This window comes from Schistocerca americana, chromosome 2 (assembly GCF_021461395.2).
Source record: "Schistocerca americana isolate TAMUIC-IGC-003095 chromosome 2, iqSchAmer2.1, whole genome shotgun sequence".
Classification (NCBI taxonomy): Eukaryota; Metazoa; Arthropoda; class Insecta; order Orthoptera; family Acrididae; genus Schistocerca; species Schistocerca americana.
Window position 1 is genome coordinate 838,533,061 of NC_060120.1, and position 19,167 is coordinate 838,552,227.

General features: G+C 40.3%; 1 protein-coding gene across 4 annotated transcripts in view; it reads right to left on the reverse strand.

Annotated features, from left to right (window-relative positions):
* Nucleotides 1–2,826: 2,826 nt before the first annotated feature.
* Nucleotides 2,827–19,167, reverse strand: part of LOC124595561 (suppressor of hairless protein) — a 211,707-nt gene continuing 195,366 nt past the window's right edge. For all 4 annotated transcript variants that reach the window (XM_047134343.1, XM_047134344.1, XM_047134345.1 and 1 more), the window contains exon 2: nucleotides 2,827–5,864. In XM_047134343.1, the coding sequence (XP_046990299.1) occupies nucleotides 4,194–5,684 (1,491 nt within the window). In that variant the 5' untranslated portion in view covers nucleotides 5,685–5,864 and the 3' untranslated portion in view covers nucleotides 2,827–4,193. The remainder of the gene's footprint in view (nucleotides 5,865–19,167) is intronic.

Consider the following 19,167-nt stretch of genomic DNA (forward strand, 5'->3'; position numbering starts at 1 on the left):
CATCATTTATTTCCTTGTTAACATGCTTTACTCTCTATCTTTTCAATAAAATTAAATTTTTGGTGGAGGAGTGGCACCTATGCTGCCACAGAACCCTTACTTGTTTTCTTAGGCATCTGTGATCTCTTTGCATCACCATGGCTTCTATCTAAGAGGACCTAAAGAGGCTGGTAGTTTAGTGTTCACAGCTGGGGCAAGTTTCATCTGAACATGCAAATGAACTGAGCGTGAGTGAAGGACAAGATACGACACGGACGGTTGAATGTAATCCTTCAACAATCGGACGGAGAATTTCTACACATATCAGTGTTCCACATACAAGAATATGGTGGGCGTTACATATGCATGGCACCTATCCTTATCATTAGGAGTGGATTCAACACCTGTAAAAAGTAGTTGAAGGTAAACAATTGGAATTTTGTCTTTGGCTGATCACAAATTGCAGAGTAATCCCATTAGCACTGGTGATCTGATGAACACCAGTATTCTTTTGTGCAGCCACATTTTCAAGAACACTTTTCTGTAAGTGCGTGGTGCAGTGTGACAGACAACTGTCATTTACCATATCATCTTACAGGGTCCAGTTACTTAAATTTTCTTTAAAACGAAGTTCCAGCATTATTGGAAGATGTTTCTCTGGTTGCAACGAAGGCCATGTTTTTTCAGTGTGAAGGGGCCCTGCACATTCTAGTCATCAGGTGACATCATCCAAATTAATTTTCCCTGGAAGATGGATTAGCACAGATGGCCGCATTCACCAAACATTATCCCTTCACATTTCTGCCTGTTGGAGTAGCTGTAAAGCAACCACCACACAGAAAAATTAAACATAAGAGACTAACTGATTGTCCGCTTTTTGAAGAGCTGCACTCCTGAAAGAACAACGGGGCAAAGAGCGACACATGGTGTTAACAGAATTCAAAAGTGTATTGAAGATGTAATGCATAAAAATTAACTTTGAACTATTTGTTTGTCTTTGCTTAACACCTTCTGTGAGTATCTGTTTGGGTTACAGTCTAACAGCTGTCTGTATCTCTGTAACTAACAAAAATTGGACACGTGTTATACAGAATGTTTTATTCAAGTCTATACTACCTCTTCCTAAAATATGTACCGTTTCTCTTGAAACACTCTGTAGAGAAGTTTACTTCAAGACAATATTTTGTCTTGGTATCATTAATTACCTTCTGTACTGTTCATGTCACCAGACAGCCTATAATGTTCAGACAATATGGTCATTATTTACTTACACTTCCTCTTTGTTCGAATTTCATCTATGAAGATATTATCACTGTTTACTCTGTGGTGGGTAATTTATTACTGAAATAAAATTGTAGTCAAGAAAAAACATTTGTACATTATTACTTAAAGAATCTTTGAAGAAATATACATTTCATTACTGCAAATGTCTCTTTTCAGTAACAGTTCACAAACAAAACCTAATTGTTTCAATATTTCTGAACCTGTGACTCTTTTTCCCCACATGAAGCAAAGATTTTTCTTACATTTATCTCGTCTGAAGAAACGCCAGAGGCTAACGGCATATATTTCATCCACTATCCTTATAGCTGTTTGGTGTTCAGGCAGGCACACAATGTATGTCTTTTCACTTGCAATTATTTTAAACAAATAAGGTCATTGTCAAGTTATGCAAAATCCCTGAATTTCTCACAGAAGAAATTAATTTATGCTTTGCACAATTAATGTTCTAAGTGTCTTCTGTTAAGTTCGCTTGGTGCTGCCAACCTTAATTCCTAATCTAACCTGATAAGGGTGTCCTCTGGCACCAATACACTGTATAATCACTCAGATCATATTATGGATGATGGTGACTACCAAACACTTCCTGCATAGAGTTCAGCTGACCATTACCTTTTTCTCTTATACTAATGAAGTCTGCTTGGAACTCCAGGCACTGTCTGTGCCGCAGTCAGCCAAAAGGATTGCTGCGTGGCATTTTCTATGCGGTCTTGCTGTTAAACTTGCAAGATCATGACGAAATAAATCTCTGGTGAACAGCCTGCATGAGTGTGCATAGGACACAATATTTCGGCAATCGGGCATGTTACCATCGTACATCAGCGCACCAGATGATGGCAACATGCCCGATTGCCGAAATATTGTGTCCTATGCACACTCATACCAGGCTGTTCACCTGAGATTTATTTCGTCATAAAATACGCCTGGAGAAATTGAAGAATCACTTGCAAGATCGTGTTGGGTTTACATGTCATTAACAAGTTTTTAGACACTGAAGTTTTCATGTGGCTGTTACATGGTTATATCCTGTAGTATTAGTCAGAAATGAAATGGAAGGGAAGGCCTCATGGGACATAGCTTGCGTAAAGGAAATAAGTGATTATGAGTTTTGAAACTTCTACACTTTTAAGTTCATAGCATTCCCATAAACAAGCCAATACATTACTATTCTGTCTGTTATTAATGTAGTGTTTGGCCTTTTGTTTAAGGTTCTTTTCTGAAGATCATGTGATGGTAAAAGACAAGCTTTAGTGTGTATAACACCAGTCCTATTATCATACTGTCGGTGTACACAATCATGACACTAAGCTATACGAATGTACTCAGAGAAAAAAATGATGTGTCATTTGTTTCTCATAGGTTTGTCAAGTAATGTTCTTAATTAGAATGTAATGATATTCTAACAATTTTGATTAATTATTGTATACTGCAAGTTGGAAATGCCGATGAATATCACGTTGCTGAAAGATTCTACTCTAATCGAGTATCAATTACCAAGATGTTGATAGACAGCATATATTTTTACTCTAAAGAATACAGAAAAGGAAGCAATGAAACAACTCAGGGTTAAAATTGGATGCAAATATATATTTTTAAACATACACTCATTTCACAAAACTGGCAACTTTCATACTTCCACACTCAGTTTCACTATTTTATAGCATATAATCTTTCATTAAATAACAAAAACACGGCAAAAAAAATCAATAACACAATTGAAGAAAATTAAAACCACTCTGCCAAAAAGCTGTATCTATACAGGTGGGGGTGTAGGTGGTGACATTTTAATTCTGCAGGTAAATTCAAATACAGCATTCACTAAGTAGAATTCACATTAAATTGTGTTCATAATACATTATTTGTCAATTCTTATAAAGAGCTAACTACATCACTGCAATGCAAAATTATAGATATATATATACTCCTATATAAAATTGTACTGTACATTTCTACCGCTCTTAATAAAAATATAAATTTGTGTCATTTATTTATAAGTATTAGTATATAAATGCAGTTACATTTTATTGCTGTTGTCAGTGTGAATCACCCTCAACCAATTTTTTATGCAGCAATGTTGTCCGCAGAATCACAGACCACCACTTTGACATCTCTTATCAGTTTCATACATTTATGAACATATTTGTGAAAGTGTCTAAAGCAAAGAAAACTACATAAGAATCACATAGGACTATATTTAGGCCTTGTGTTTTAATTTTTTGAATACATATCCAAATCACAAAAAAATATTGAATTATTACTGGAATAAAGTATTCTATAGCTCACAATGAATTTTAGTTTTACACTGTAACTATATAATATAGTTTGTATAAGAAAAGAATGAATTTTCATAATCCTGATGATGTTTTAAAAGCTGTGGTTTCCTTATGCAAAATTCAAGACCTTCAGAAACACTAGTTTTTTTTATTTATTTACCACAATGATTGGTGCAGTTAGCCCATAGTATAGAAGTATATATTTTACATCTCAGTCTGAATTGTAACATACAAACACACAAGGCCATTTATAAAATAGCTGTCTTTTGTTTATTTTAAAGTATATTTTTATGCTGTCATATTTGTCATTTTTATGTTCGCTTGTATATAAGCAAGATAAACGATTTTCTGCTATAAAGGACTCCGTCTCTGATAAGTAAATACATTACTTAAGACATTACAAAACAATACAATACACATTGTATAATACAAAAATTACAGTCAACTAGATCATAAATGTTACTCACATTAATGATCAGGTTCAAATGAAATAAAATAAGTTTAATTCTCTGTGACATATATGTCTTTAGGAATCTGCAATTTATCACATGGATAGACAAAGCATAATCTGATTGTAATACAAGAGAGTGCTCTTTACAATACCTAGGCTCTGTCATACACCTTACATATCTACAAGTGCTTTTACGAAGTAAGTCTTTTTCACAGTCCTCCTTGAGGAGGAGGATGGTGACCCCAAGCCATATCGGGCAATGCTGGCATTCGACTGGTTTGGCCACTTCGCATAATGTCTTCTGCCGGTGGACAATGCGGTCTCGGGCCGGGCTCTGGGGTATAGGTGAATGTCAAGCCCGTCGCATAAATAATCCCATCATTTCTTACCAAAGAAACGGGTACTTGTGTCGGCTGACGCACCCACAACCACTCCCCTCTGAATGACGAGATTTCAGGCACTACACATAACATACTCTCCTGGCACCTATACATTGTTTCAGCTTCTACATCTCCAAACCACACTTGTAGGTTAGGTGTGAAATTTTCACCAGTAAGTTCGAGCATTGCGACATCACCTCCTCCATTCAAATGCAAGCTGTGAACGACTGGAACTGGAGTCACTGGAGCACGAACTGGTCCCATGCCTTCAAAAAACTGATACTCTGCTTTATCAGTACTAATAATAGTCCAACATGCACCATCATTTATCATTTCCTTATTTGGTTCCTTTGGGCAAGGTGTTGCTTGAAACTGTATAATTCGTTCTTGTGACAAACACAAGTACATCCTTTCAGTATCTTTCATATAAAAAGCACATTTGTGCAGCTGAGACACTGGATCATCTGCTTCTAAGAGTGCCATCTGTTTATCAACTTTGCGTATTATGAGCCGTGGAAGAGCCATACCGGTGACACTGCAAACAAGTTTCACTGTACTTCCGTAGTGCACATAACCATCACGAACTGCGAATTCCTCCGACTCAGATTCGTTGTCGTCCAGCAGGTGAATTGTAAATGCTCCCCACTGTGTTGAACTTGCATGAAAGTTGCCATTTTCGACATGAAGGTATCTTGTGCTTACAGTCTGAGAGCGAAGTCTATTGAAGAGAGCCACTTTGGTACCACTAGCTATGCACAGATCAGCGTTCTTCAGAGACTGCTTCTTTTTCGATGGTTTTGATATCACTTTGATTCTTTTGCTATGAAAAACGCCTATGTCATGGCCGTTTCCATAGAACATTTTCACAGAGAGCATGAAATGTTTACGTTTATCTGAATCTGAAATGTACAGTGTTTTTGCAGCACAATACTGCTTACCATTGTTCAAGTCCAGCTGCTGCATATCTTGATCAGAGTTTCCAATACCAATAAATGCACAAAGTTGAGCTGCTTGTTCTGTTTCTCCCTCTCTCAGCATTTGCTCCTGGCGCATCCTCCACCCTTCACCAAAAAGGTATATACAGGGAGGCGGACAGAAAAAGCGTTTCTCATTTCCATAAGATTTCTGGGCTACTTTGGCATGAAGTATCACGATCACCATATCACTTCTCTCCCTCAAATACCTTTCCATTGCCTCCCTAGTAAGTCTCTGCTCATCTGGTCTGTACAACATGGAACTGAACCTTTCAAAGAAATTTGGTGGTGAAGGTGGAGTTTGCATACTATGCGCCATAGTGGGGAGTCCGAACTGGTGAGGCATTGTGGTGCTGTCTCAAAGGGACACAGGAACTCCAGCTTCTGTGTAATGAGATGTTATTACACACTCTTCATGAAGCATGGTCATTAGTTACCTCTCATGTGGGCAATGTATGCAGAGCCAATGACCAACATCAGCAGTTCGCCGTCCTCTTCCGAAAGGAGTGAAATGGGTTTCAGGAAACTGAAAAACAGAAAAAGAAAATGTTAACATTTTATATAAAATATTCAAACAAGAGACATGAAATCTCTGTGTTGGATACGCCTCATCATTTCACATATAAACATATGACGTACTTCTGAATATAAATTTAATCAAATTAGAGGAAGTTCACACAAAACATTTAAACAAATCACTCTGTATATGCCAGTCAAGGTTCATTTACAAAATTTTACATTGTTATTTCTCTTTAGCATATTCATTTGGGAGTTGCTTTACATTTCCAAGCAATAAGAGATCTCCTTCCATATTGATTTTAATTGAGATTTAATTTTAACGTATAATTAATCTACAAAGTGAGTACTTTACTTCAACATACTACTGCAATGAGGCTGTATAAGATTTAATATATGGAAAACTGCGTAAAATTCATGAGACTGTTTCTTGGCAGAAGATATCATTTTTACAAATAGTACAACTATCAAGAGATGTATGTCCATAGGCTTACTACATCCAGAATTAGGTAACATAAAAGTTAACTGGATCAGAATATGTCATGCTGTAAAATAACTGTCAGCGAAGGTTCCTCTGGGTTCAGATACAGGAGAAGGCCATTGCAAACACTATTAAAATGTTGGTACAGTTATTTTACATCACGATGCTGTTCTACATACAGTAAACCTTCATTAAATCTGCACTTTTTTTTTTTTTTTTTTTTTTATTGAATTTCAATTCCCCCCGAAGGGGGCGGGCTGGCAGCAGCTTAGTATGCCGCTCTTCAGCCGACAGATTTTGTGACAAAGATCAAGAGAACAAATAATAAAAAAATAAATCTGCACCCGAGAGGTAAAAGGGTATGCATTCCAGTTTTCATGTGGCCCAAATTTGGCAGTGGTCCCTGATCTGACCATGGACTGGAGATGGAATTCTGGCTTTCTATGATAAATGAAACAGCATACGGGTACTACAAAAATGGCTGTAAGCTAGAATTGTGGTTGTATGACTTGAGCTCCTTAACTTTTCAGGAATGGGTTGGAATGCAGTTACAGATGTGATTACATTTATGACTGATTAGGTGCGTACTGAGACATTATGATTATTGAAACATTACAAAGTCCTTCAAAATGAATTATCTTCTAACAATTTTGTGCATGATGGAAAACCAGCAGCAAAAACCAAAACTTTCTAAATTTGCACACTGATCACATGTTGCTCATGACAGATCACACATTGGATCATCGGTACGGAATAACAACTGTCATTCTCCATGGTAAGAAGGGCGTGGGTTGCAAGGGTGGACCATGAAGAAGTACGATAGGTATGGGAGCAATGTGAGAGGAATAACTGTGTTCGATCACAGAGAGGATTAATAACTAAAACTTTACAATGTATCACCATATAGTTACAAATTCATACCTTTCCTAAACGCCAACATCCATTGTCATATTTGAATCTGCTTTCCATGGTCACTGCTAAGTCCTGGTATTTGATTTATCATATATCACTTCTTCCCCCTTGACAATGATTTGTTAATGTGCGAAACATCAAGCTGAACCAAGGTTTGGTGCAAACATTATAGTGTTGGTTCCCCAATAAAAAATGGATCCGCAAAATTACAGACCATTATTCTTAGCATTGGTTTGTTGCAGAATTCCTGAGCTTATTGTAAATTCGCATATGATAAATTTTCTTAACACACAAAACTTCTGTTCACAGATCAGCATGGATTTAGAAGGGATCTCTCGTGCAAAACTAAAGCTTACCCTTTTCTCGCATGATATCCTACAAAGAACGGAAGAAGGGCAACAGGCAGATTCTATAATGCTAGATTTCCAAAAAGCATCTGATGTGGTGCCCCACTGCAGTGTTAGTGTAGGTCCGAGCACATGGAATAGATTCTCAGATAGTTCAAAGGTCTGAGGCAGGCAATGTAAAATCACCTCCAATATGACCACACCTAGTAAATCACTGTTTTGTTCAAACCCACCTTCGAGTCAATGAAAGCTTTATGCACTTACTTTATTAACTTAAAAATTCTTTCACCACTTTATGCAGTACTGAAACACTGCTTGTCCAAGTTCTACATCTGTATGTCCCCAGTTATCATAAAAAATTCTGTTTTCAGACTGTGGACAATAGTGATATGTAGGACCACATTTCTCAAGTGAATTTCTCAAGTTTTATTTTTATGAATTTCTCATGTTTCAACTTCATGGTCATTGTGCAAGATGCATGTTGGACAAAGCTGCCAGATATTTTCTCATATGTTGAAATTTAAATGTAGATTTTGTTCCAAAAAGTATTTCCTCAGACATCATCTCAATCTTTCATTAAATACTGTATAGAACACATCTGAAATTGGTTAAGTCTTTGATTTTGATCTCATTTTATTGTTCCATATGAAACTGCCAATGCTCCTAATTAGATGCTCTAAAAGAATTCACCACAAGTCTGATTATCTGGCTTTTGCTAAAGGATACTACATGCACAAAGCTATACAACCATTGAAAACTGTTAGGGACAAAGTTACACACGTGGTAGAGCATCCTAAATTGTTTTGAGATTAGGAAACAAATGTTTAGTTTTTCTAATCGCAAGAAAAATGTATAAAACACTTGGAAAGCAATAGCAACTGTTCAAAATGCTAACCACAAGTCTCAGTGCAAGCATGCCACTTACATGGTGGAGGTGCCTCATACTGATACTAGTCATTCCCTTTCCTGTTCCACTCGTAAATGGAGTGAGGGGAAAATGCTGATCTAAAAGCCTCTGTAAAAGCCCTAATTTCTCTTATTCTGTCTCCATTGTCCTCACACAAAATATATGTTGGTGGTAGCAGAATCATTCTGGAGTCTGCTGCAATGTCGTTTCTCTATAAATTTTCACAATAGTGTTTCATGAAATGAATGAAATCTTCCCTCCAGGGATTCCCATTTGAGTTCACAAAGCACCTCTGGAATAATTGCACACTGTCAAACCTGCCACTATCAAATCTAGCAGCAAGCCAGTGAACCGCTCTAATATCTTCCTTTGATCCGACCTTCTAGGGATTCCGAAAACTTTAACAGTGCTCAAGGATGGTTTGCACAAACGTTATGTACATTATCTCGTTTATCACTGAACTATACTTTCCTAGAATTCTCCCAATAAATAAAAAAATAAATTCTCCCAATAAACTGTAGTTGAGTATTTGTCTTCCCCATTACCAAACTTATGTACTCATTCAATTTCATACTGCTCTGCAATGTTACGCGTAGATATTTAATCAAGGTGACTGTACGCCAACCTATTCATGGGTCGCCTAGAGGAAGCCTTCTTGGTTACCCAGGCCTGCCAACCCAAAGTTTGGTACAGATTTATTGATGACATCTTCATGATCTGGACTCACATTGAAGAACAACTCCAGAATTTCCTCTCCAACCTCAACTCCTTTGGTTCCATCAGATTCACCTGGTCCTACTCCAAATCCCACGCCACTTTCCTTGACGTTGACCTCCATCTGTCCAATGCCCAGCTTCACACGTCCGTCCACATCAAACCCACCAACAAGCAACAGTACCTGCGTTATGACAGCTGCCACCCATTCCACATCAAACGGTCCCTTCCCTACAGCCTAGGTCTTCGTGGCAAACGAATCTGCACCAGTCCGGAATCCCTGAACCATTACACCAACAACCTGACCACAGCTTTCGCATCCTGTAACTACCCTCCCGACCTGGTACCGAAGCAAATAACCAGAGCCACTTCCTCATCCCCTCAAACCCAGAACCTCCCACAGAAGAACCACAAAAGTGCCCCACTGGTGACAGGATACTTTCCGGGACTGGACCAGACTCTGAATGTGGCTCTCCAGCAGGGATACGACTTCCTCAAATCCTGCCCTGAAATGAGATCCATCCTTCATGAAATCCCCCCCACTCCACCAAGAGTGTCTTTCCACCGTCCACCTAACCTTCGTAACCTGTTAGTTCATCCCTATGAAATCCCCAAACCACCTTCCCTACCCTCTGGCTCCTATCCTTGTAACCGCCCCCGGTGTAAAACCTGTCCCATGCACCCTCCCACCACCACCTACTCCAGTCCTGTAACCCGTAACGTGTACACGATCAAAGGCAGAGCCACGTGTGAAAGCACCCACGTGATTTACCAACTGACCTGCCTACACTGTGATGCATTCTATGTGGGAATGACCAGCAACAAACTGTCCATTCGCATGAATGGACACAGGCAGACAGTGTTTGTTGGTAATGAGGATCACCCTGTGGCTAAACATGCCTTGGTGCACGGCCAGCACATCTTGGCACAGTGTTACACCGTCAGGGTTATCTGGATACTTCCCACCAACACCAACCTATCCGAACTCCGGAGATGGGAACTTGCTCTTCAATATATCCTCTCTTCCCGTTACCCACCAGGGTTCAATCTCCGCTAATTTCAAGTTGCCGCCACTCATACCTCACCTGTCATTCAACATCTTTGCCTCTGCACTTCCGCCTCGACTGACATCTCTGCCCAAACCCTTTGTCTTTAAATATGTCTGCTTGTGTCTGTATATGTGTGGATGGATATGTGTGTGTGTGCGCGCGCGCGCGCGCGCGCGCGCGCGCGCGAGTGTATACCCGTCCTTTTTACCCCCTAAGGTAAGTCTTTCCGCTCCCGGGATTGGAATGACTCCTTACCCTCTCCCTTAAAACCCACATCCTTTCGTCTTTCCCTCTCCTTCCCTCTTTCCTTATGAGGCAACAGTTTGTTGCGAAAGCTTGAATTTTGTGTGTATGTTTGTGTGTCTTTCGATCTGCCAGCACTTTCGTTTGGTAAGTCACATCATCTTTGTTTTTTGATAAATTTTTCCCACGTGGAATGTTTCCCTCTATTATATTAATATTTAAGTGATTAACAATGCATGATCACAAGTTAATGTAAATGTGTGGTAAGTCATTGGCAATGTGAAATACTGGTACATTAATAATTGGCATAGCTACCAGAATGTTGAATGCAAGCATGCATTGTATTGTAAACTCAGATGTCAGTTTGCGGGTTGGAGTTAGATGCCTGTTGCATTTGGTTGGTCAATACAGGGACGTTTAATGCGGTTTGTTGACGACACTGGAGTTGTCATCCGATGATGTCTCATAGTTCTTGACTGGAGACAGATCTTGTGATCAAGCACGCCAAGGCAACATATACACACTCTGTAGAGCAAGTTGGCTTACAGCGGCGGTATTTGGTTCAGTGTTATCCTGTTGGAAACATTCCATGCAATGCTGTTCATGAAGGGCAGCACAACAATTCGAATAACTAGACTTACATACAAATTTGAAGTCAGTGTGCATGGGATAACCATGAGAGTGCTCCTGCTGTCATACAAAATCTCCAGTGTATGTCCAGTGTGTCTAATACACATGCAGGTTGGTTACAAGCTTGTAACTGGCCTCCTCCTAAAAATCCACGGTCATCACTGGCACTGAGGCAGAACCAGCTTTCATCACGAAACACAACATATCTCTACCTTGCCCTCCAATGAGCTCTCAATTGATACCACTGAAGTAACAAGGGGCGGTGGTTTGGGGTCAGTGGAATGCATGCTACAGGGCATCCGACTCAGAGCCGTCAAAGGATCCAAACAGTGCATTGTTCTACTGTTGTACCAACTGCTTGTCAAATTGCTGCTGGTGCTGCAGTATGATGTGCCGGAGCCATATGCTGAACACAATGGACTTCTTTCTCGGTAGAACCACATGGCAATTCGGAGCCTCATATTCCTGCGACCCTCGATTCTCATGACCATGGCTGCCAGCAATCACTTATAGTGGCTACATTCCTGCCAAGTCTTTCTGCAGTTTCTCAGAAGGAACATCCACCTTCTCCTAGCCCAACTACACATCCCTTTCTCAAATTTAGTGACGTGTTGACAATGGCGTCTTTGTCGCCTTAAAGCCATTCTTGACCAACATCAACACACCATGTCCAATCTCAATGGTAACTAACACTCACGGCTGCATTACAGCACGTATTTAATTCAAACTTGATTTGAATCCTCATAGTGGTGCTACTAGCGCCACTCTTATCCGACTGGTGCGAAATTTGAATAGGCATTATCTTTCTGATGTAGAAACACCTACCAATTTCAAGTCGTACAACTCCTCCTTGGTGTTGCAATTTTTTTCGTCAGTGTAGTTATTTGACCCTATATAGAGAATGAATGGACATCATTAGGTCCAAAATGATGGTTGAAGAAGAATCATGGGCAGAGTTTAAACTGACTGCAAATCATGCTCTGGACAAGCACATGTGGAGTAAGTAGATTAAGGAGTGAAAAGACCAGCCATGACTCAATAAAAAAATTCGGAAAATGCTGAGCAAACAGAAATGTTGCACTCTAAGTTTTTTTTTTTTAAATCGTCCATGTCGGAAGGTAAAAACCGACTTACTTTAGTGAAATATCTTGCCGAGTACCTGAGAAAATTCTGGTCCTAAGTAAAAGACTTCTATCTAGACACGTGTCAACCAGTCTGGTGAGGCAAAAGAAGACAGCATAGGGAAAGCTGAAGGTTTGAATTTCGCATTCATGCAAGAAGATCGTACAAACATAGCGTCGTTTAACCATAGCGCAGACTCTCTCAAATGGACGACTTAGTAATAGGCACCCCAGGTGCTGAGAAGCACCTGAGAGAGTTGAAAAGGAAGTCCTGTCTCATTTAACTTAATTAAAAATCTCAGATAACTTATATGACTGGTGAATTCCAGGCAGTCGGTTGGATTTGCTAAGTTAATCTAGTAAACATTTTGTGCCATCTAGGTTGGTTGGCTTGTTTTTGTTTGTTTGTTTGCACACAACAGTGCTTCACTAGGCACGGTCTTATTGGAGATGCTCTGACATTTGAACTGATTTACCTTGCCAGTTATAGGGTGGTCTACAGTGTAATGTAGACTCCAAACCAAGTTTCAGCTCAGCATATTTCACATGTCCACCTAAATAGCTGCGCAGTCAGTGCAACAGATTGCAAAGCAAATGGGTCTGGGTTCTATTCCTGGCCAAACTGGAGATTTTCTTCACTCATGGACTGTGTTGTCCTTACACTCGTATCGTCATAATTGACAGTATGCTGTTGAGATGGCTGAATGGGTTTAGTACATAAGCCAAAATTTTTGTTTTCCAAATATTTTAAATCTTCGCACATTATCAGAGATGAATAAGGTGATAACTGACTTTTGGATCCGTAGTCGGCCAATTAAGCAAAAACTTTTTTTACTATTCGACCTCTACAGTACCAAGTTTGATGTTAACTGCACTGCCGTTAAGGCCGCCCCCGCACCCCTCGAAGCCATACCCACCCACCACCCCCCTCTTAAAGCACGTGCGCGCAACTGCAAACACTTTTTTTTGTTTTATTTTGTTTTCAGAAATATAAACCGCATCAGCTGTAAAATCCGTTTATTCTTAGGCACTGCCGGTTTCACAGCTTTTACAGCTGCATCTTCAGATGCAAATCTGTATATAAGTGGAAAGCAATCACGCAGAAAAATAAATAATCCAAAATCTACGATGAAACCGTAATACAAAACGCACTCACTGGAGTCAAGTCGGTATGTACATAAAAAAATTACGTGAACTCACGTTCATGGCAGCAATGGCGGTTATGGCTGAAACAACTGGTTTTCGGTTACACCTTTTTTCCCCCTTCAAGGCCAGCTTAAACAGTGTTAAAACCGCTCAAAATAACCTGTTTCTGAAATAACCAAAAATTGGTTTTTCCTGTAATGAACGTAAAAATTGAAATTTTGACTCCTTCAGTTTCAAGATACACAGAATCAAAATATTAAATTAACTGTGCAAATATAAGGAAACTCAGCCGGTACAACGATCATAGCGCTATTTGGGCATTACGAATGGTCTGTGATAAAGGGTGAAAATTGACGATGAAGTTCTGTATTTATCATTAAGTTGTCCTTCAACAAAATCTATTAGCAGAGAAAGGCATTATTATATACACAAGCAACAGATTAGCTACTCTGTATCTTCACTGTAATCTTTGAATGAACTGTTTTCTCCTTGTATGATGTAGAAGGTTTGTCGTGGCTTGTCCCGTTTTTAATTATTTTAAAGCAAATGGGGCACTGTACTTCATTGATACCGCACATCGTAAAATACTACCAGACTACGGATGGTGGCTTTCTGTAATACAATTATTGTCTGACGACAACAGCGAAAAACTACCATACAGATCAATAGGGCAAGTCTCGTACAAATCATGTACATGCGTACCATCCATTAGGCACCGCCACATGGTAACAGGTACATTGTCTCAGCATTGCTGTTATTAATTCTCACACCTTGTGTTTGCTGCTAGTTTCTGTCGGCATTGTTATTAAAATAGCACTGATCGCTTTTCCTCTTTTGTATTGCAATGCGAAATTTTACGAAGAAAAATTACTGGTTTTCTAAAAAAAGATTTATTTATTTAAAAACCAAAAATTTTAGGACTGCTTCAATGGTTGACTGACTGTCCTCTAAAATGGCCTATGTGCTACAAGATATAAGATATGGTGGAAAAGGCTCCCGTAAAACGTATGGAGAAGGGTAAGAAACAATAAAGAGGAAATTTTATGTAATGCCACAATGAATCAGGAGGAACGTCAACATGTAGTCGTGAACACCCACTATCGAATGGTTATTTAGGTGACAGTTCACTATTTAAAAACTTTGGGCGCCATAATAATCTATACATTATCAAGGGAAATAGACTTGGTACATTTCTCATTAAAACCCAAAATAATAATAAAACTGTACCAAGCAGGCGTAATCGTGACCCGAAGATTTAGCTAGCAACGCAAGTACCTGGCACATGGCATGACAATTAGACAGGCAGAAAGAGAAAATACTAACGTGTTGTTTAGGAACAACGTAAGTTAACTACATCGAACCACATACGATTGACTATGAATGCCGGGTTTTCCTGTGATATGTCATGTGGATCATGAATTGAATCCAGTGAGTACATTTTCATTACGCTTCGTCTTAGGTTTGGGATTATTTTCTACGTGATTGTTTTCAGCCTGTATACAGCTTTGCACTTCAAGATGCAGCTGTCAAACCGGTACTGCCTAAGAATGAAATGATTTTACAACTGAAGCGGTTGTATTTCTCCGCGTGATTTGCCGTGGCTGTGGTTGCCCAGACTATAAAGCATTCTTTGCATACTTTTTTTTCGTATCATACGTCAATTTTTTCTTGTACGAGTGTAACAGCGATGATGCGGAAGAACACTATCCGTCTGTGATTTTTAGTATCGTACGTCACCTGAATTACCATTTAATTTACCCGCAGATAAACGAACATAGCGAAAGTAAAAATCAACTGCTTTTCAAGGAAGTACGGAGCGACATCTAAACAGATCCTACCCAGTTTTACTAGGAAGTGGCTAACGTCTGCCACGGCCCCCCGACGAACTCTTGCCCCTCTGTACACCTGACTTCCGGGAAGCGTTATTTATACAATCCTTTCCACCTTGACCGAATATCCGTTTCAGTCAACCAGTCCTTTAATGTGCTGAAGGAAGACTGTTCAAACCCGCGTCATCCGGCCATCCTGATTCAGGTTTTCCGTTACTTCTCTAAATCGCTTTAGGCGAATGCCGGGTTGGTTCCTTCGAAAGGGTACTGGCGCTTTGCTTCTCCATCCTTCCCTGTTCCGAACTCGTGCACCGTCTCTAATGACCTCGTTGTCGACGGGGCGTTAAAGACCAATCTCCTCCTCCCAGCTTTACTGGTCGTCGTCGTCGTAGTCGTCGTCGTCATCATCATCATCCAACGAATGACAGGTAGCCTTATTGGTTCATGAAACAATGTGCATGTGTAGGATGCATCCGACAGCTTTTGAATATTTGTTAAGCAATAAGAAGCTACACGAATACACGACATAAGCTGCGGAGAAATAACAACGAGATGCACGACTGGGAGTATTTCGATGAAGTATAGTACTGCTGCAGAAAAGAGAGCGTACAAGAACCTTATGTGGACTAATCTTCTGTACTGCTTAAGCGTTTGAGATCAATGTTAATTACCAACAAAGGAGCAAGCTTAGAAAATCCGATTCGCGCTGTTAAGATTCGAAACTGACAGATGCAGTCAGACTGATATTTGCGCAAATGTTCAACCTTTTTTAACAAGTGAATCTTTGAAAGGAAGACGATATTATCTGACTAGAATGACTGACCAAATTAAATGAAGCTTTACTCGAAAGACACAGCTGTTCGATGTGCACCTCCCGGAAGATCGATACTAACAAAGGCTCTGAGCACTATGGGACTTAACTGCTGTGGTCATCAGTCCCCAAGAACTTAGAACTACTTAAGCCTAACCAACCTAAGGACATCACACATATCCATGCCCGAGGCAGGATTCGAACCTGCGACCGTAGATGTCGCGCGGTTCCGGACTGTAGCGCCTAGAACCGCTCGTCCACTCCGGCCGGCTCGATACTAACAGGAGAGACATTAAGACACGTATGGGACAAACAGTCATTTTTCCCGCTCTTCATCATTCCCATGTGTGACAAGGACAATGATGAAGACGAGTCCTCACATAGCCTAGCGCGGATACTAAACGGTCATTTGTGCACTACGTAACAACAGAGCGAGATCTGAATGATTTTGCTTGAAGTTATCTTTCTGCTAACTACAGGGTTTATGTTCGCATCTAACATACGAAGATACGGAATAAGCTTTATCACTGAAGGTGGTCTAATAATATCTCCAAAATACTAGAATCCAATCTATAATCCAATTGACTTTATAACGGAGGGGCCTAATAATCAACTGTATCAGACTAGTTCACAAAATTACACTGTAGAGCTCTGCCAAACAGCTGTGGAGGTTGCTCCAAAAGGCACTTTCTAAGTTTGCGACACAGTTACAATAACTGCAATAAAGTAGCAGGATAACCTCTTCCTAACGTATATAAATGCAAGACAATGACCATAAAACAGAAAAAGCAGCCGTAGTTTCCAAGTACAGGACTACTAGCGAACATATCCTTTAAATATTTGGAATCAATACTAACAAAGGTATATGAAATGGTACTAAAAAGCGATAAGAAATCATGCGCACGCACACCTGAAGTAGGAAAGGCGAATGAAAGAATCTGATTTGTTGGAACAGTTCCTGGAAAGAACTACGAATTCGTAACGGGAAAAGCACAGAAATCGCCGGTGGGACTGATTGCAGTCTAAGCTCCTGTGTTTGGCATGGCTATCAAGAAGGCATCGACAGCAGACATTCAACGAATACAGAAATGCAGTTGGTAGGATCACAACACATTTGTCTAGTCCGCACTAAAGTGCAACAGATATGCTCAGGAAACTTAAATATGGATAAGGATGAGAGGCGACACCAAGACAGTGTTCTGTAGGGATAGAGAATCGGTATCTGAGGAGTTGAATTCTGCTGCCACCAACGTGTACTTCGCGTATGGATCACTGGAATAAGTCAAGAGAGATTAGGGCGCTTACAGAGGCATCGAGACCGTAACTTTTCCACTTGTTCAATCGCCGAATGGAATACGTCAGAAAATAGCTAATTCTGGTACGAAGTATCCTATGCCATGCATTGTATAGTGTTTCGCCGAGTAATATACACTAAAAGAACTCACCAGGAAGGAATTATCCGAATGGGACAAAATGGTAGACGAGATGTACTTGTACAGGCAAAAATAAATAAATAAATAAAAAAATACAATTTCAGAAAAACTGAATGATTAAATCAAGAGAAAGAGCTTCACGAACTGATCAGTTCAAAAACGCGTTGGCCCACCTCCGGCCCTAATACAAGCAGTTATTCGGCTTGTCATTGATTGATGGAGTTGTTGGAAGTCATCCTGAGGGATATCGTGCCCTGCACATAATACTCCAAACGTTTTCATCTACATCGATACTCCGCAGATCACATTTAAGTGCCTGGCAGAGTGTTCACCAACGCACCTTCACAATTCTCTATTATTCCAATCTCGTATAGCGCGCGGAAAGAACGAACACCTACATCTTTCCGTACGAGCTCTGATTTCCCTTATTTAACCGTGGTGATAGTTTCTCCCTATATAGGTTGGTGTCAACAAAATATTTTCGCATTCGGAGGAGAGAGCTGGTGACTGGAATTTCGTGAGAGGGTTCCGTCTCAACGAAAAACGCTTTCTTTTAATATGTCCCGCCCAAATCCTTTATCATTTCGGTGACACTCTCTCCCACATTTCGCGATAATACTAAATGTGCTGCCCTTCTTTGAACTTCTTCGATGTACTCCGTCAGTCTTAATCTGGGAATGATCCCACACCGCGCAGCAGTATTCTAAAAAAGGGCGGACAATTGGGTGTAGATCCGGCAACCTTGCTGTCAACTAGTGTCTGGCAAGCACGAAGGCAGTTAGTAGAAACTCTCGCCGTGTGCGGGCGGGTATTATCGTGAAGAAATGCAAGCCCAGGATGGATTGTCATGAAGGACATTAAAATAGAGCGTAGTTACATTCCACACCGCTATGCAACACGCAGCAGTTCGGAGCTAGCGGCAGAGGACTGCAAAATGTGCAGAGATGAAGAACATAGATGCAGAATGTTAATAACGTTTGTTTTATTTAAAAAGCTCTAGTTTTCACATAAAAAATTCGGAGGCGTTAGTTTTCAACAAGCTCTCTTCGTACATAGGGGAGGATAAAAAAAAAAAAAAAAGCAGCGAAATCCACCAACGAGTTTCTGCATCTTCAGATTACCCACAGTTATTGCTTCCAGATGTGGAGATCATATTGCGTTCAGAGGTTAATAAAACGCCTCTTGCGCGACACCCTCCAAACACTATTGGTTATTGCTACATTAGAGCGCTGAAACTCTGCGACCGTGTGACATACCGCCTGCAATTGTGTACGCGTGTTTCGGTGCAACGAGCAGCTCCCTGCAACGGCGATTTTAAATGAAGCGTGCCGAGAGTTTAATTATTTTGCTACAATTACGCAGCATCATTTGGAAATTCGCGTTTGTCGAGTTTGCGGCCACAAGCCGCGCGCGCCGTTCGGTTCCCACGCGCGGCTGGCAGGCCAACAGTCTGCCCCAGGAAGCGGCACGGGCCAAAAACAACAGCGCCGACACACACACACACACACACACACACACACACACACAGAGCCACTGCCGATTTATTCCTCCCGGGCGGAATCAACACACGGAGAGCCCGATTCGTTTAAGCGATTTCAGCATTCATCGCACAAAACAATCAATCTCAGCGGCTTAAAATTGTCGGCATACGCCAACTAGATCAGACTGTTTCCCGGAATGAAAATAGTCA